At 44.7% G+C, this 19,789-nt stretch overlaps 1 protein-coding gene across 2 annotated transcripts in view; it reads right to left on the bottom strand.

Moving 5' to 3' along the window:
- Positions 1-19,789, bottom strand: part of Wdfy2 (WD repeat and FYVE domain containing 2) — a 213,207-nt gene that overhangs the window by 130,692 nt on the left and 62,726 nt on the right. Inside the window, exon 1 of one of the 2 annotated variants that reach the window (XM_060391294.1) lies at positions 8,786-9,157. The exons of the other annotated variant lie outside the window; for it this stretch is intronic. Within the exon in view, the coding sequence (XP_060247277.1) occupies positions 8,786-8,922 (137 nt within the window). The 5' untranslated portion in view covers positions 8,923-9,157. Of the gene's footprint in view, positions 1-8,785; positions 9,158-19,789 lie in introns of those variants that run through there. 2 annotated transcript variants of the gene reach the window in all.

Raw genomic sequence — 19,789 nt, 5'->3', positions numbered from 1 at the left:
TATACAGACATGTGTGATTATAATTATATCTCTGAATAATCTATAACAGACATTGTGCTAAGATCTAAGGACAGTAGTGATACTGTCTTTAAGATGTAAGAATGTTCCAGAAGAATCATTATGATTGCTTAAATAAGTTGGTCATTAAAAATTAGAGAAAAGACACTGTTGTCTTAAGAGAGCAAGAAAGGCCTGACATTGGAAGGGTGGGAAGTTGAACAGGATCTGGGAAGCGATGAGGAAGGAGAAGCTGTGATCACAATGTGCTGGATGAAATAATTTTATTTTTAATTAAAAACTGTAGTTACAAGAAAATGCACTAAAATGTTTAAGTAGCATCACAGTACAAGTAGATCTACTCAGCTATAAAGAAAAGTTTCATCATTCGGAGGTCAGCAATGACATTCACAATTAGGTGAGATACATCGATTTTCAGGTATTAAATACATAATAAGGGGACATACCACAGGAAGCCAAAACGCCACTCATGCTATTATTCAGGTTGCTGCATTCCAGCTTTTTGTGAACTCTATTTCCATTCAAACTGGATTAATTCCAGAGCTACTGTGGAAACTTCAGAAAAGCAGGGAAGTCCAGGGTAGTCTAGGGGTTTTATTCCCAAGGAAGCCAGGGATAGGGATCAGCTCATACTGTATAAGCCCCAAGTTGAACTGCATTTTATAGCTTTTGTTTGGCTTTGTTTTCTGTTTGTTTGTTTGTTTGTTTGTTTTTGAAACAGGATAGCCCTGTCTGTCCTGGAACTCACTATGTGACCAGGCTGGTTTCAAACTCACAGAGATCCACCTGCCTCTGCTTCAATGGTGCTGGGATTAAAGGAGTGCACTACCACACCCGACTGTGTTTCATATTCTAAAAAATAACCACAAAACTAAAATCTATAAGGGCAGAGAAAAAGACCTAAGCAGCTCCTCTAGGGAGCTGAATTGCAAACTCTGGTTCCCAACCCATTAGTGGGTTAGGAAATTAATCAAAAGGGATGAGTTAAGACAGAGCAGAAAGTCAGTGTGTTTGTAACATGAGAAGGCTCCCATCTCCACCTCACAGCATAGGAAACCCAGGAAATGCCAAGGTCAGAGCAGAGCTGGCTGGGATCTCACTCCCTGCCCCAGTTCTAAAAATTGATTTGTGGTCAAAAAGGTTTTCCAAAACATACTCTCCTTACCCATGTCCTGACTGGATGCTAGAAAGCTACCCAGAACTAAATGTTCACTACTTAAAAGAATTCATCTTGAAGTAGAAATGTGGTGCATCCTGTTCAGCTGGGTATTAGGCACCAAAACAAAACAAATACATCTGGAAGATCGCTGCCAAGAACAACCACTGCTATCCAACAGTTCCAAAAGAACTGCTTCCCAGTTGCTCCATGGCATGGGGACAACTGCACACAAGCATGCTGCTTTCTCCCCACTGGATTCTTTTCCACTGTGACTTCAGGGTGGGGTGGCTGCAGGGACTTTCTATTCATCCAGCCACCCCAATCACAGACGCAAAGTAGTTCTGACACCCAAACTCCCGAGCGTGAGGGAAAACGGATTTGGCTGGGGTCTCAGCCCCTGGCCCAGTTCTTTTCCAAGAATGTTTAATTAAAAACAGAAGAGCACAAAGCAGCAAGTCCTGCTGAGGACAAGCAGGCAACTTCCTTTGCTCTTTTGGCCTTACTGGCCATTTCTTAGAACCCTGGATTAACTTTTACTAATGATTAAATAAAGCACATGGACACACACACACACACACCCGCCTCTGGAGGGGAAAAAAGTCACAGAAATGGCTTGCTGAAGCTGCACCAGGAAGTCAGGCTTTCTGTGTTAGGAGATTTCTTTGTTGTAGCACTCTCCTTAGGAGACCTAGTCATATAAAAGTGGTGCCTCCTTCAACACCCTGATGCTCTATTGTAACATGTAGGTGGGCAGAAGAGCTGCTTCATGGCCTTTCTGTGGCAGTTAAGTTTATACTATATACCATTTGGCTTACTGCTACAGGTATCAGCAGTTTAATACTTGTGTCTTAAGTTATAATTTACAAATTTCAAATGCCACAATGTGGTTGAATTTCCTCCAAACTGTAAACTGTTTTTGTTTTTGTTTTTGTTTTGTTTTGTTTTTGTTTTTCAATGTATCCCATGCTGACCTCAAACTCCATATGTAGCCAAGAATGACCTTGGACTTCTGGACCTCCGACCTCCACCTCCCAACTACAGGAACTACAGGTGTGCTCCACCACGCCCACTTTATTTGGTTCTGGAGTGGATCCAGGGCTCCCAGCACACCCCACCAACTGAAGTACATACCCACTCCTCCCAACTCTTTTTTAATGACATCAAGATGATTCTCAATAGCAAACAAACAAACAAAAAATGTTCCTCTTCTGGCGAATGCCTACGGGAAGGAAGATACTGTGTAAGTAAAAAAGTAGGACTGCTTTTCAAAGTTTTGATCTCCTTCGTTTGGGCAGGATTATCTCTCTCAAGTGTCTTCCGGATTTTTCCTTCTCTTCTGTGCTAGGGGTATGTATCAGTCTCAAAATCATTCATGACAGGAGTGTCAACAATGCCAGCCTGGCACTTTCCAGTGTTGCAATTCCAGTGATTAAGATCTGTAAAGTGCTACAGAAAATCCGGTTCTACAATATAAAAGAAACTCAGAGCTGTCAGCAGTATTGAGGCCATCTTAGTAAGCTGAACACACTTTCCCATGACCATCTTAGAGTCAACCTGATCTCAGGACAACATAGGCCACATAGGCAGATTCCTGGGCACGGCTTAAATGAAGAGTAAAGACCTCACTTTCAATAATCCCAGGAAGTGAACTCCTTTGGGACGTGAAAGCTGGAGTACTAGTGCCAAATGATAGATAGCTCATCCTGCACAGGTGAAAGTTTACTAATTTTATGCCATTAAATAGAGTTCACACGGTCAGAAATTACTTTGAACTTCGGCCCATCACTCTAAGATGTTCTCAACTTTCACAACTTCAATTGTAGGAAAAACTTTGATTTGCACTTCTTTCAAAAAAGTTATGAAAATATCATAAAATACACAGTGCATAAAACTCCATGAGGAGCCCAGCTGAGTTCAATTGTGATCTAAGCATTAGTGCAATTTCAGTTCACAACAAAAGAATTAGTAGCAAATAAACCAAAACTATGAGAATTTATAAGATGAAATAAAAGTCTAACATATCTTCTCAAAATTAAATGAAGTGTTGGAAATTAGGTGTGTCAGTGATTCAGTGGAAGCAGCTTATCTCATCACCAGCCACCATCAGGTATGGTACATAAAAGGCCGCAGGCACCCCAGATCTCTCTATCTCTCCCTCTCTCTCTTGTTCCCTCTCTACCTTGTTCATTCTCTCTGCCTCTCTATCTCTATCTCTCTCATGTCCCCACTCCAAGATGGTCTGTTGCTCTCCCCCTCCCATAAACTCCTTGCCCAAGATCTGTTGCATGATGTGATCTCTTCGTGGTTCGCCTTGGCATGACCCCACAAAAGATAACCCCTTGCCCTTTATCCTAACATGAAGCCATTTAGAAATAGACAGTTGAGAGACTTAGGGGTGTAAAGCTTTAAAGATAGAAAAACAACCCCTCTGTAGTCCCAGCTCACTGCCATCTCCATCCCAGGAAGAAAGGTTATCCCAGCCTAAGGCAAGCAGGTTTCGCTAAGGCTCAGCTTTAAGTAACTGCTTAGGGAAATTCGCCGCCCTTACAACTCACAGTCAGGCGTTCATTTAAGGAACTGACAATGTCCTTTGTGCTAGACACTGGACATCAGATTTCCTCTTAATGAGATGCAAATCTGACCCCTATTATTCTTGAGTTCTACCCAAAAGGAAGCTGCTGAAAGAGCTGGGTCTGAACAGTGAAAGTATGAGGGAGTTCCCCAGGGTCCCATTTCCAGTACCTAACCTCTCTGTGCTAGTTGGTTTGGTCAACTAGACCCAAACTAGGGTCAAGCGGGAAAAGGAAACTTCAACTGAGGAACTGCTTCTATCAGACTGGTCTACGGACATGTCTATGTGGCACTTTCCTAAGTAATGAGTGATGGGAAAGGGCCCAGCCTACTGTAGTACCACCCCTAGGCTGGTGGCCCGAGGTGGTATAAGAAGACAAGCTGAGCAAGGCAGAGAGAGCAAGCCAGTAGCAATGCTCCTCCAAGTCTCTGCTTCAGTTCCAGCCTGGAGCTCCTGCCCCGACTTCCCTCAGTGATGGACGGTGACTGGACCAGTGAACCAAATAAAACCTTTCCTCCCCGAGATACTTTTGGCATCGTGTTTCATCACAGCAACAGGAACCCTCAGACTCCCTCTGACACAGGTTCCATCCCTACCCGTTTCCAGGAGTTGTTTTATCCAGAAAAAGAATTCCAAATGCTTGCACCCAGGTCTTTCAGTAATCTTTTTCTTTTCTTGCCCTTTTTGGCTCTGGTTTTTCCTCTGGAGACACTCGTTTTCCAGACTCCTTGAAGGATGGAGACACTCAGAGCTGAGTTCTGACTAGCAGGCTGCTCCAGTCTTACCTGGTGCTTGTTTCTTTCACCCCACTATCTAAAATGCCCTCTACCACAGATTCTTGCTTTCGGGATCATAGGCCCTGGGCATACTAGGCAGGGCTTTGCCATGACATACCCTTGGCCCTGTCTTCCACTGTTTCATTTTGAGAATGCGTCTCCCTGAGTTGTTGTAGTGGCTTTAACATGTAACCCTAACCCTGAGCCCAAGCAGCCTCTGGAGTAGCTGCACCAGCAGGCTTGGCTTACCATTGTTCTCCTAACTCCTATTCGCTGCAGCACCCGTGTGAAAACGAGAGCACTGTACTCCTCTGACCAGCCTGTGGAGGACAACGTCAGCTTCCAATAACTAACAGCAATTCCTCATCACCGAGACTGTGTGGTGAGACAGCTGTCCTGGGTTAAAGTATGTATAGATGACCTCAGAAAGGTGTGCTGCTTAGTTTAACAACTTGACATTAGCTAGAATCACCTCGGAAGAGGAAACCTCAATGGAAAAAATGCCGCCACCAGACTGGCCTGTGGGCAAGTCTGTGAGGACATTTTCTTAATTAATAGTTGATGGGACAGAGTCCGGCCTTCCCGTTCTGGGCGTGGTTACCCTGGACAGGTCCTGGACTGTAAAAAAAAAGCAGGCTGAACAAGCTTTGGGGAGAGTAAGCCAGTAAGCAGCACTGCTCCACTGCCTCTGCTTCAATGGCTGCCTCCAGGCTCCAGTCCTGACTTCCCTTCATGCCTGAAATAAACCCTATCCTCCCCAAGTTGCTTTGGGTTATGGTCCTTATTACAGCAATAGAAATCTAACTAAGATAAGGATCTGAAGAGGGCTGGGTGATACCTAACCAGAGGCTTTCTTTACCTGAGGCTCTACTAAAGATCAAGCCCCTTGTAAATTACAAAGTCTTGATCAAAACAGAGCACACCCGTCTGAGATGATGCTATTTTTCAACCTGTGTTTTCCCTCTTTTAATATTTATTTATTTATTTTGGTTTTTTGAGACAGGGTTTCTCTGTGTAGCCCTGGCTGTTCTAGAACTCACTCTAGACCAGGCTGGCTTCAAGCTCAGAGATCCGCCTGCCTCTGTATCTCAAACTGGGATTAAAAGTATTTGCCACCACCACCCGGCTATTTATTTTTATTTTGCATGTATGTATTAGTGTTTTGCTTGTGTGTATGAATGTGCACCACATAAATGCATGGAGCCTGCAGAAACCAGAAAAGAACATCAGATCCATTTCTCCATTGGAACAGGAGTTACAGGCAGGAGTGAGCCACCATTTGGGTGCTGAAAATCAAAAAACCAGGGTCCTCTGCAAGAACAAGTACCCTTAGCCACGGGACCATCTCTCCAGTCTCTGAATAAACCTCTTAAACAGCAAGATCCATTGAAACCCCATTAGCCCAGAAAGGGCAACCTGAGAAGAAGCAGAGAAATAAGGGACCCGAGACCCCACAGTTAGGTGACTAGAACTTAGTTACAACCAAAGTCTCCGCAAGACCAGTGCGCTCTGGGAACAGTTCCTACATCAGGGCAGAAAGCTTTACTGGCAACTCAGTTTGTCTTTATATTTCCTATTTTCCCTACATTTCCTCTTTTGATAGCAACTAAAGTTCCAAGTTGTCCCAACTGTGCAACAGAGACCGAGAAAGCAAAGGTTTCTTCCATCTACTCTTTAGCTTGAAGATTTGAGAACCACCAGCTTGCTAGTGAGGGAAGGCTGAGAGGGAAAATGTATTTCAAGTGTAACAATCCTCCACAGGAAAAGAGATCTGGAGAACAAAAAGGGCTGTGGAGCCTAGCCATTCTTCCCATCTGAAAGGTCTCTTTTCAATACTGTATCTTACATGTAATGGTTTTGTTTTATGACACAATATTCTTGGCCTGGGGGTGCACCGCAGTGGCGGAATGCTTGCCCAGAACCATAAACCTACACAGAACAAAAGCTATACTCTGAAATTTCTGCTACTCAACCGTGAGCCCCTTGAAGAGACTCGGTCATTATCATCACTGTCATGAACACACACAATGAGAACACACAGAACTTACCGTCCCTGTCTGATGGGACAAATGAAGCAATGCTTGGAATTCCCAGTTTTCAAGTGTCAAAGGCCACCTAGTCCAATCCTTCCCTGACAGATGTGTATCTGTTTATATGAGGTATTCACAAGTCACCCAAATAACAGTTAATTCAGAAGAGTTAAAGTGCCATGACTTTCAGAAATGGGGAGGAGGGAGATCTGACATCAGTCACTGATACAAAGAGTGAGGGACTCCTGTGTGCCAGGTACCACGTAGTTCCCTATAGTCAGTACGCTATACAAAGATCCCTCGAGAACACGGAGAAGACAAAACAGACAGACACAGGAATAGCGCTGTTTAAAACAAACAAAAAATGTTAAGCATACAGATAGAGGCTATAATGAGTCAGAATGGAGAAAGGGAAGTAGGATTTCCTAAGTACAATGCTGTAAGGCACTATCTGTAGCTGACCCTCACAGATCAGTGATGACTGGCAACGCAACTAATGGTAGTGGTTTTGTAAGTGTTGGTGAAAATCAATATTCTGTCTTCCTGTCTTTAGCATTAGATCAAGCGACACTAACATTGACTTTGAAAAGCGAGAAGACAGATCGATTCTTTTAGTGAAAACCATACCTAAAACTGCTTTACAAGAGCTACTTTCATGGTCGAGCGGCCCAAAGAAGCATAGACTTGCCAAGCTGAATAATGAAATTAACGGAGACAAGGACCTAGAATTCCTGTGGGGACCTGTTTAACAGTAACCACACAGTAAGATAAATTCTGTTATGTACACTGCAAACTAGGAAAGTGAAAGATTAAACATTGCACTTGCTTTGTCCTATGGTGAAACAAAACTTGCTCTTCACTTTCTTCCACATATACTTTTAGCTTCTCTAGACACTGAACTATTACCTCCACTAAAGCTGTTTTCTTCAAGGAGATTACATGGACATGGCAATCAGACATTTCAAAACTAACACGATGGAGCTGCGGCCTGACAACCTTTCTCCTCCTTTGACTTGATTTAATGAACTTATGAATTGCTTATAAATTAGGAATCAATTTCATCTCTACCAATGAAAAGGGACATTTGATCAATATATCCCTTCAATATATTCTTTGACAAAAAAAAAAATTTAAGTGCAGAAGTGCAGTCTAAGCATGTTGCACTAAAGGAAAAACTTAAAACACTGTCATAAATCTTTATGAATCCACATCACTCAATTTCTTCTGTTCTTCCTGGACTGACTGCCATTAACATATGTTGGCAATGTTTCCCGGTGGATCAGCATAGGAAATGAAGCAGGCGCAGCATGATGCAGATATTGCTTGTGGATACACAAGCAATACAATTCCTAGCTACATTCAAGAGCCTAAGAAATAAATCAAGTAAAAATGTTTGCGTTAACATTACTGGAAATGCTGATATGAGTATTTATTTTTAAATTGAAAACTTTTTGCTCTACCTTGGCAATTTTCAGAGTCATGGAAGAAAACTCTACCTCAGCATGGCACCAACTTATATTAAGAAAGTTGACTGAAGCTAAAAACCCAGACAGCCACATACCTCTACCGTAACGCTTGTAGATATTACCTAAGTGGTAATTTCAGATCTATCGCCCTAGTTCCTATACTGAAGCGGAATTCCTCTGGAAATCAAAAACGCAATGCAAAGCAGAATACTGAAGGCAGAACAGCTAGAGCTACTTCTGCTAACTGAGCAAACGGAAAGGAAGTGGGCGAGGGAAGGAACTCAAGCAGCTGTCTGCAAAAGTGATCCCTTGCGAACTTCCAGACATCAGCTTTTAGGAAAGAAAGGCGCAACACGCAGAAGCCCAAAGTTACTCTCTTCACAATTTAACTGTCCATGAGTTCGGTGAATGATGTCCTGAAGATAACAGCGATGCGGGGGACTGTATGGGAAGAAAGCAGTGGCGTTTCCATCTCTTTTGGGGAACCAAGAGCTGGACAACTAAATCATCTCGGTGCTGAGGTCTTCCTCCGAGCTCACACCTGCAAGGCCGTGCGGCTCCTCCCCCTGCCCCTCCCATCCCATAGAAGCTGGACCCAGGTCTGGTGTCCCGTGCACCGTTAGCCCAGGAGCCACTCGGACAGCGCGAGGAGCCAGTGCCGAGGCAGAGGCCGCCGCGCTTGGAACCGAACTCGGAGGCACGGTGTCCACTCCCACCGAGCCCAAGCCCGACCTCCGCGCGGCCCAGAGGCAACCAGTCAGTACCTGTCCTCCGAGACGCTGATGACACCCTCCTCTTTAGGCACAATCACCGCCATGTTAACCACCTCCTGCGACCCCTCGACCCGCTGCAGCAGGATCGGCTTGCGGGTCAGCGGCTGGGGCTGGATCTCCGTCGCCATCGGAGGGGGCGCGCCCGGGGAGCAGCGGAACGCGCCAGGGGACCGGGCTGAGGAGACTGCTCAGGCTCAGGCTCGCGTTCAAGGTCGGGCTGAGATGCGGAGCGGGCCTTCGGGAGCCGGTGACCATAGCCCCGCCGCCCGTCCGGGGAGCGCGCCTGTTCGGGCTTCCAGCACCAACACCGCCGCCACGCCGGCCGCAAGCCGGCGCCACCTAAGCGAGCAGGGGGCGGGGAGCGGGGAGGCGGGGCGGAGGCGGGGCCTGCCGCAGGGCGGCCGCTCCACTTCCGGATGGGCACAGGCGGCCAAGGCGCGTGCGTCAGCCCGGCGGCCACTTCCGCCCTGTCCCTGTAATTCACAGAAACCGGCCGAGCCGCCGGGACGCATGCGCTCTGTCCCCTACCCTCTCTTCCACACCCAAAGCTTAGTCACCTCCTTACTAAAATCTGTGAACGCGCTTTCCCGGAGCCCCACCCTCTCCAGACTCCGAGAATTGGGCGGGGAAAAGCCTGTGTCAGCCGGACCGGAAAAGGGCCTGCTGGAAGGATAAAAGCTAAACTAGTTGGGACTTGAGCGTGCCTGCGCGCAGATGACTTGCCTCTAGGTTTTAACTATCATGCACCAGCGAGGGCGCTGTGCTGTCGGCCAGAATTAAGCGCCGACTGCGGCCAGCACCCAGTGTGGACTCCTGGGTATTGTAGTTTCCTCCATCGCCCACCCCCTTGTTCTCGAAGGCCCTAAGGCCCACTTCTCAGCCCAGGAGAGGTGTGGTTAAACGAAGCCCAGCGGCTTCTGTGGGTTATTGCCCAAGTCAGAATAAGAACTAGTATCTAAGGGGGGGGACAAAAGAGCAGCCCCTGCTGAGCAAAACTTCTTCCTGGGGTCACGCTGCCACCGGTTGTAGTGAGGTATCAGTGTAAGGAACTTTCATACAAGCTTCTTTGAGGGAGATCATGGTGTCAATCTTCTGTTTGCGTTGTGTGACTAAAAGACCCACACTTGAATCTAGGTATTTTGTCCAGTCTTGTTTCCAATCCCTAACAACTCAACCTTTTTCCATTGACAAAGGACAGTTAATATAACAATGGAATATAGACTGGCTATAATAAAGAGGATAAATGTTGGCTGGGCTACGGAAAAATCGGAACTTCTTCACATACTGCAGGTGGGAATGTAAAGCGTTGCAGTCTCTCTAGGGGAAAAAAATGTAGCATTGCTTTTAAGGGATAAATATGTGCTACAGTGAGGCCCAAAAGAAACTAAGGAGACTAGGCTACTATGTCTCTGTGGTGCCTATTAGCATAGCAATGCGATTGCTGGCCTCCAGGCACCTGTGGCTCTTCTCAGCTCTTCTCACCACCCCATCACCATCACCACCCTGTCCCCTACCCTAATCTTTTCTTGCTCTCTGGCCCCAAGCTTTTTATTCAATATCCTCCAGCTCACTTCGCCCAGTTTCTCATTCCCATATAACCCTGACATGTGCTCTCTTGATACCCTCTCTTTTGCCCCTCTCTCTTGTCTTCCTTTGTTGCCTCCCATCTCTTTGCTTGTTCTCTCTCCCTCTCCTTTCCTCATCCTCCCTCCCTCTCTCTTTCTCTGTTCCCTCTCTTCTCTCTCTCCCTCCTCTCTCCTCTATTGGCCCAGTTCAGTCTACTGGCCATGTTTAATCTACTATTTTCTCTTCCTGCTCTGAACTTTTACAGATGTCTCTGGCTATACTTTCCCTCATATCTACTTCACCTCAACTGTACCTTGGAGTTGTCATGTCTGTGGGGATCCGTAAGCAGGCATCTCTATGGCCAGCCCCAAGGGACCTGACAAACTGGATATCAGGCATCTGTGAGGCCACCTGTGGACACCTGGAACAACCTGCTCATGCTCTGGGTCACCTTTTAAGAGAACTCGGAAGCTCCTCCTCCTCTCTCTTGCTCTCCTGCCCTGCCCAGAGACTGTCTTTGTGACCTGTTACTCCTTCCCTTTCCCCTTGCCTTCCCCTTTCTTTCTCCCTTCCCTTTCCCCTTCCCTTAATAAACCTCCCACTCAGAACCAGTCACGTGGCATGATTTGTGAACCTGCCGTTTAACTCTGTTGCACAATCCTAATAATGTCCTCACTTGAAACAGCTACCATATGACCTGGCAATTCCACTTCTGCATATAGAGACAAGAAAAGAAAAAAAAAAAAAAAGGTCTCAGGTAAAACTGAATATTCTGCTTTAGCTGGCTAGTTTCAGTCAACTTGACATGATCTAGCATCACCTGGAAAGAGAAACTTAAAGTGATGATCTTCTTTATTAATAATTGATATGTGAGGGTCCAGCTCTCTATAGGCAGTGCCACCCTTTGAATAAAATAGAAAGCTGAGCAAACTTTAGGGAAACCCTCTAATAAGCAATGCTTCTTTGTGGTTTCTGCTCTAGTTCCTGCCTCCAGGTTCCTGTCTCAAGATCCTGTTTCAGTTTCTCAAGATGATTGGCTATAACTTGTAAGATGAAATAAACCCTTTCCTCCCCCAGCTTGTTTTTAGTTAGTGTTAAATCTTGGACAGGTCTGTGGGAGAAAAGTAGAGAATTTGAAGAGCTTTTGGCTAGGAAAACCATTGAATGTTCAAGAGATAATGTTGTGTGAACTGGGAAAATAATGCTGAGAAAATAATGTACTAGCCAAGATGTGCATAGAACCTGAACATCTACTAACAGCAAACAGTGGAGCATTATTCAGCAATAAGAAAGAATGAAGAACAGATATGCATTACACATAGGTGAGCCTTGAAAGCAAAATGCTAAGTGAAAGGAACCAATCAATAAGGATCATTTATGATTCCACCCCATATAAATGTCCAGAGGAAGCAAGATTAGTGGTAAGAATTGGGAAAGAAAGGATTAAAACAGCCTGACGGTGTTTTGGGTTCATGTATGTCTGTCATTCTCCATTTAGCAGGGGCCTGGGCGTCTGTCCTTCTTTGATTGACAGGGCTGGAGTGGTCAGGAAGCAGTTGTCAGCTGACATTCCCCCAAGCTGCTGCAGCCAGGCCTGGCACAGGAACTGCAGGATCCTGCTGGGCTGGAAGTCCAGGCTTCTGGACTGGAACAAGATCAAAGGTCCCGGGCCTCCCAGGAACAGTTGGAGCGCATTAGGGAGAGGCCAATGCACTAGGCCAGGGTGTGGAAAGAGTTTTCCATGGAGTGTTACAGTTACTTAGCTCTTTTTTTGTTTTGTTTTGTTTTGTTTTGTTTTGGGTTTTAGAGACAGGATTTTTCTGTATAACCATGGTTGTCCTGGAACTCACTCTGTAGACCAGGCTGGCCTGGAACTCAGAGATCCTCCTGCCTCTGCCTCCAAAGTGCTGTGACTAAAGGCCTGTGCCACCACTGCTCTGCTTAGTAAGTTCTTTTAAAAAGAGATTGGTGGTGGCAGTGGACAGTGGATGCTTGGGCATTCCAAACACTATGGCAATACCAGAGTGTTACCGTCCCTTGGTTAAGTTGCTGTACTAAGACGGCGGAGGCCTGAACCAGCCAGAAGGCAGGTCCTATGAGACACACATAAAATGGCTGCCAAAGCAGTGAAGCACAATAGCACGTGGTCAACCAACCTACAGCAGTCAAGCCCCTGGCTGTCCAGATACTCAAGGCTGCAGGCAGGTAGCTGCTTAATTGGCAGCCAAGTTCAGTCGTCCATCCGTGATTCTTTCCCAGAATAAAAGAATCTCAGACAGTCTTGAAGTGAGAGAAAGCATGTGATCATTTTGTGTGAAATCAAGGGCAATATAAACCTTGGACGGTGGGAGGAGTTCTGAAGGCAAATGTGTCTGATTTGCCGGGGTCAGGGGTGCCAGGAATACCTAATCTACATGTACCAAAACAGTCCTATCATAAGAGGGAAAGACAATACTTAATTATCCTATGGTGGGGAAGAGTTCCAGGTGAAGTCAAAGGTCATTATTAGCATAGGGTGGGTATCTCCAGGAATCCCCCAGTGCTTATCAGGGAAGGTCCCCCAGCCTGTAATCTTCTCTGAGGAATATATGATGTTCCTTAGAGGTTTTTAGGGTTCGGAGAGGGCACCCCACTGAGAAAAAGGAGTCCACCATCATAGAGAGAACACAGAGGCTATACAAAAATGTCAGATTTCAACCTTATCCAGCAGAGTTCCACATATGCCTATTTGCCATTTGTGTGCCTGATGCCCAAAGAAGAAAGAAGGGGGCATTCGATCCATGTAACTGCAGTTATAGACAGTTGTGAGCTCCCAGTGGGTGCTGTAAATCAAACATGGGTCCTCTGGAAGAGTAGTCAGTGCTCTTAACTGCTGAGCCATCTCTCCAGTCCCAAGAGGACTATTTTTAAAATGCATTTTATATTAGGTGTGTGTGTGCGCCTGAGTGTATGAATGTGTACCACAAGTGTGGAGGAGCCAATCAAGGTCAGAAGCAGAGACCCCATAGAACTGGACTTACAAGCTATTGTGAGCCACTATATGGGTGCTTGGATTTAAACCCAGGTCCTCTAACAAGTGCTTGTAATTGCTAAGCCATCTCTGTAACCTACTACCGAGGCTATTTTTGATAATTGGATTACTTCTTTTAGATTAACATCTCACACTTGGATGGCCAAGGGTCAGATAGGGAGGAGAAGGGTCACAACAGACTCCACAGGCCATTTTAGTAACAGATAGTATGTATTTTTCTGGCACATTCAGCAACCAAAACTGGTAATAGGAGGCTGGGTGGAGATCCGGGACCCTAGAGTCATCTGATGAAATACCCAGGAATTCAGGTGCACACAGCATTCTGAGACCCATAGAGGTAGTGAGTGGGTCAGTCATAAATGGAAGTTAACTAATAGGCTGTACACCAGCCTTCAGGTAGGAATTTAAGAGCAAGGGCCAAATCTGTGGCAACTGAGAAAGGACACAAAGGGCTGTGGAGGTAGAGGAATTTGTGTTCCCGACCGAAGGAAAGAGATGGGAGATGAGCACTCCACAGGTGTCCTAAAACAAATGGCTTAAACTTTTTAAGCCCCATCTTCTCCATCTGTAAGTTACGGGTGGATAATCCTAGTGCCAACTTTACACAGTAGTCATAAAAGAAGAGGAGGAGAAAGAGATGACGATCCCCTGTTGAGAGGAATAATCCCTGTATCTAGCAAGGACTGCTTTAAAGGATGATGAGAGGCGTAAGGAATTTGGAGGAAGTTGAAGAGAAGGAAAAGGGTAGAGGTGACACCTTTGTCTCAAGACAGAGGAATGTAACGGAGAGAAATGGATTATTAGTAAGGGGCCAGGGTCACCAGTCAGGGGCGGGACCATCTTGCCATAGTAAAAGTGTCAGCTTGCCAAACGTGGGAATTAAAGGCAATTTTCTCTTTCGTTCTGTAAGGCAGCTTAGAATTCACTTTGGGACTTTTTTTTTTTTAACTGACTCAGTTATATATTGGTGATTGAAAGAGATTTTCCAAATCTCTACAGTACACCAGCACCACAATGAATCGTGCTTTTTCAGAAGACTATCTTGTATTCCAATCAGGAACACTTGAAAACATGCATACCAAATGGAGACTCTAAGGTCTGATGGGTCTGAAGCCTGACTCCACCAGAATGCCTGGGAAGTTTTGAAAAATGTAAATACCTAGACCTTCTTCCTTAACTGCTAAGTCTGCTCTTCTTAGATGCATAGCGTGAGTACTGTAGAAAGTGTTTCCAAGTGCCTTTAATGTACGAAGCGCTCCAAGTCTTTAAAATACTCAACAAAGAGCTCATAGAAAATTGAAGGCGGTGTAGAGGTGGTGCCTCCAGTAGGAGGAGTATCTCTCTTCTTTTTTTCTGTCAAGGAAGGAACATCTAGGCGGCTGGATTTTCCACTGTTGTTAATGCACGCTTATGTTTAGATCAGTGTCTTTGTTAGTATAGCCCAGTAAGAGTACATCTCCTGGCTTCCTAGTCTCAGGTCTTCTGGGAACAACCATGAAGGTATTTTTGTTTTGTTTGTTTGTGTGTGTGTGTGTGTGTGTGTGTGTGTGAGAGAGAGAGAGAGAGAGAGAGAGAGAGAGAGAGAGAGAGGTGTGTGACAGCACCATTGGAAGGCAGAAGAGGGTGTCAGATCCTGTGGGGCTGGAGGCACAGGAAGTTGTAAGCCACTAGAGTCTTCTGCAAGAGCAGTACACCGTCTTCTCCAGCTCCTACATGTTTGAGACCATGTGTGGTGAAAATTGTTGGTTTCTTGAAAAACACAGAAAAGTTATTAGAATATGATTTTGTTTTAATCCCAGGTGTGGGATATGAGGCTGCTTTAGATTGTCCACAGCAGCTGACTGTAATTTGCCTCATGCTCCACCAGGGGCATTATTTCACTAGCTGAGGATAGTTTACGTATGGAATTCTGGGGACTCTACAGAAGGTATAAATACCAGAACCCCAAGAGAGGCAGCGGTGGTTGTTCCTGCCGCTGCTGCCGCTAATTTAACTGTTTGTTGGTGTTTTCTGGGTTGCTGGTTGGACATATCCTGACAGTGAAGATTAAACTCACCCCAAGGAACTCGATACCCCTAACCAGCAAGAAGCAGTCTAATGATATTAACGCCCCCTTTCTCCTTTAACCTTCTTTCTCTCCTACCTGGTGTGGGGGTGGGAGTTGGAAGAGATAGGGGTGATGTAGGGAGGTAGGGAAAGTAATCCAATGAAGGAGCCAGGGGTCTGGCTCCAACCACAGTCATATGTCTCATAGGTAGCCCAAGATGGCATTGATCCTCCTGTCTCTATTTCTCGAGTCCTGGGATTACAATTGTATGCCACAATGCCTGTTTACAATAAACACAGGGTTGGGTTTTTTTTTTTAATTTTTAATTTTAGTTTTTTTTTGTGTGTGTGTGTGTTTTATCTGGCTTTCTCTTAATCTTCTTCTCTAACCCAGACAATATATGCAAAAATTAAGGCTCTAAACACACAGGAATGAAGCTAGATCTACCTACTTATTATCTACCTGTCATCATCTTTTTTTTTTTAAGTTACCTTTTTAAAACTTTTTTTTTTTTAACATTTCTGTTAGAGGGAAAGATGCATGGAACAGCATGAGTGTGGAGGCCAAATAAAAATTTGCAGAAGTTGGTTCTTTCTTTCCACTATGAGAGTGTCGGGGATCACACTCAGGTCATCAGGCTTGGCATCTGGTGCCTTTACTGGCTGAGTCATCTTGGCAGCCCAACTCCTATCTTTTTAAAATGGACTTTATTTTTATACCAACATAGTCAAAACAAAATTGAGTTGAAAACGTAGTAAGTTACTCCCTTCCCTAACGGTCATTGTTGCAACTACCTTACGTCTCCCACCAGGGTGGAACATTTATTACAACCAGGGAGCTTACAGTAGCTGTCACTGTCACCCAGAATCCAGAATTTCCACTAGGGTTCACTCTTGGGATTGTATATTCTACAGTTCTAGACAAATGTAAACATATGTCAAGCGCTGTAAAATCACACAATGTAGTTTTATTCCTCCCCAAATCCTCTGTGTTGCAACTGTTCATCCCTCTTTCTCTTCAACCTTTATGAACCAATGATTCTTTCCGCTGTCTCCACAGCATTGTTTTGTTTTGTAGGTCTGGGAATTGAACACAGGGCCTGGATTATGTGGGAAAAGGACTGGCTCGCTCCATGTTCTCAGGCCAGCTAGCTATAGATTTTTTTTTTCCAGAATGTTTCATAGTTACAGTCCTACAACATATAATCTTTTCAGACGTTCCTTTACTTGCTAACCTGGGCTGAAGGTTCCTTTGTGGCATAGCATGTCTTTATGGCTCATTTCTTGTTATCACTGAGAAACAGCCCATTGTCAAGGTGTGCCCTTTATGACTCTATCTGCTTACTGAAATTATCTTGTTTGTTAGCCCGATTCAGCAACTGTGATCAAAGTAGCTACAAATATCAGTGTGTTAGCTTTAGTGCAGACAAAATTCAGCTAACAAACAAGCATGAAGGAGCAGGGTTTCAGGATCATATGGCAAGACCATATAGGTTTATAAGAAACTGGCAAATTATCATCAAAGTTGCTGCATTCCTAAACAGCAACATACGCCGGTTTGGATTACCTAACCTTCAGAGGAAAATCAACTCTTCGGCTTCCCTACAGAGAAGCCAGGCAAGGTGGTACATGCCTTAAATCCCAGCACTCAGGAGGCAGACACAGGCAGATCACTGTGAGTTCGAGGCCAGCCTGGACTACAAAGCAAGTCCAGGACAGCCAAGGCTACACAGAGAAACCCTGTCTCGATAAACAACAAAATCTCTCAGAGGAACTAAGAAAACAAAGGAAAACAAAAGGATAATAGAACCTAGTCTTAGGGAAATGGTGATGAAGAAAGTGAGTGGAAAGAGGAGGAAAGGCCTTTTCCGTGATGTCCATGCCACCATAAAACTACCAACACACTGACCAGTCCACTGGCTCTGAACTGGCTGGGGTAAGAGGCAGAGACTACAGCTGATGAGATCTGCTTCTTAGAAGACCTAGAGCTTATAAATCCTAAGGAGCCTTGGTCAGGAACAGTGAGGGCAGGGCAGCGCTCCAAAGCTGTTGGTAAACTGAAGCAAGATCAGGAACCTCAGGAGCTAAAACACCAGGAGAGTTTAGCTCAGGAATCTCAGCCTAACTCACCGTTCAATAGACAAAATCTTTATACCTTTTTTTTTTTTCCAGAAAGTATTTATTCAGTTTCTGCTGTGTGCCAGATACTGAGCTGGATGCCAGGACGTGATCAGCTGCCTTACGAAATCAGGGGCAAGCTCAAAGCTGCACTTACCATTAGAAGGCCTCTAGCTCTGGGGCACAGGAAACAAGGAAAGAAGAGGATTGATGTGACAAGAATTTAGTAAGTAAAAGTCAGGCTCCAGCTGAACTTAGAAGCGGTGAGGGCTGCTGCAAGTGCTGTGCATCAAAGAGTATTTAGTAGAAAGTAGCAATAAAGAATGGCGATAGTCCCTGAGGATAGTCAAATGAGGGAGAGAGATGGCTGCAATATTACACTGCTATTTAGGAAAAAATGATTTATTAACTTGGAAGCACAAATATAATTATAGTTCCTTAGCTAAGGAATGAACAATTTGTATCTTGTGACCAACCTGGAAATAGCATATTTTTCAACAGGTGCCTGCTTTTTGTTCAGATTTCCACTGCAAATTACAGAAATGAGAAAGGTAAGTGGTTCTGTTGATGAAGACTAAGCCAATCTTTCTTCTCTAGGACACTAGTTGGAGGTCACTGGTTAATAACAAAAATTTTAGTGTTGTCCCTAGAATCCTGGCAGTAATGGCATGTGACATTCTTTGGATATATCTAATGAGACTTTTAAATACTTTTCATATGATTCAAGGGTCAGCAAAGTGTGCATTGCTCACTAGATGAGACAGCTGATATCATACGTGCCTCTGCCACATCAACATGGCTTCCGGCAAAGTGTTCCCCACCCTCGACACCACATTAGAAATTCCTTTTAAACAGACACTCTCCTATTCTCTCCTTACCTCTCCTGCCCCGGGCATGGACTGCAGAGCAAGGCCTGAAGAGGGAACATAATAACGACAAAGTAGAAAGACTGACTGACTCCTTGGACCTTTTTGGAGCAGTTTGCAGTGAAGAGCAAGGAGATGTGATGTGCCTGTGCTTCTCCTATCAACATAATTGACTTGGCAGTTTATCACAGAGATCAAAGAGATCAGGGCACATATTTATTACCAAAGACTCCCCTCCTGAAAAAAATTGATAAAGATCAGGTTCATATCTCTGAAGAACAGCAAATGTTCAGGGAAAAGAACTTTTGTACTGAAAGATTTAATGTTATGCTTTTACTGCTTCTGCTATTATGTCTCTGGTGGAAAAAAAAAAAGAAGTAAAGGCAAAACCAAACAAAATCTTTAAAATGAAGATGAAAAGAGTTCATGCAGAGTATGAAAGAGTCAGAAGTCCCAACCCAAAATGGAGACCAAAGACGTTACTGATGCCCAAGCAGCTCATCCCTACACTGAGCTCTCACTCACATGAAGTTCTGTGTCCTCCTGTGAACATACAGTACGTAATAGCAAATTAAGTATTTTTGGATTTTTAATATTTATTTTATTATTTATGAGTGTTTTTCCATGTGTAGGTATGTATGTACACCATGCATGTGCCCGGTATATCGTAAAATGCCATCCACTCTCCCTGGAACTGGAGTTATGAACCACCATGTGTTTACTGGGATCCAACCCAGGTCCTCTGCAAGAACAGGTACTCTTAACCTCGGAGCCATCTCTCCAGCCCTGAATTAGATTTGTTGTTGTTGATGACGATGATAACGATCTCTATGTAGCTCCGGCTGGCTTGGAACTCACAGAGATCTTTCTGGCTCTGCTTCCTGAGTGCCGGGATTAAAGGCCTATGCCACCACACTAAACTGAATTAGATGTTTTTTAAAGATAATTGCCTTTTAAGATTGGAGGAGAAAGGATCTAAAAGTGGCACTTTTGGATGGAATAGTAAAAGAAGAGGCACATGACGAGTCTTTCACTGGTCCAGCCTTGTTCTCTCCAAGCCATCCACAGTGCAGCTACTGTAGTCTTTTAAAGTCATATCAGATGATAATGTCACTCCGTACCATGACCAAAGGCTTTAAGAGATTTCTGTGTCTCTAGAGAAGACCCCATTCTCATTGCAGGGTTCACTTCCCAGCCTCTGTCAGCTCAAACTGGCAACGCTGCAGAGTCAAATGGTTTCAGTGAGAAACCACTTGATTGGCTTGTTTAAACAATGAAGAGAAGATTCCTCCGAGTTTGGTCCAATCATTGGCTCCATTTCTCTGCAATCAATCCCCTTAGCTTTCTGTAACAGCTTTTCTTCTTGTT

Source organism: Meriones unguiculatus, chromosome 9 (assembly GCF_030254825.1).
Source record: "Meriones unguiculatus strain TT.TT164.6M chromosome 9, Bangor_MerUng_6.1, whole genome shotgun sequence".
NCBI classification, from domain to species: Eukaryota; Metazoa; Chordata; class Mammalia; order Rodentia; family Muridae; genus Meriones; species Meriones unguiculatus.
The sequence above is the reverse complement of the archived record's forward strand: the minus strand, read 5'-3'. Positions and strand labels throughout refer to the sequence as shown.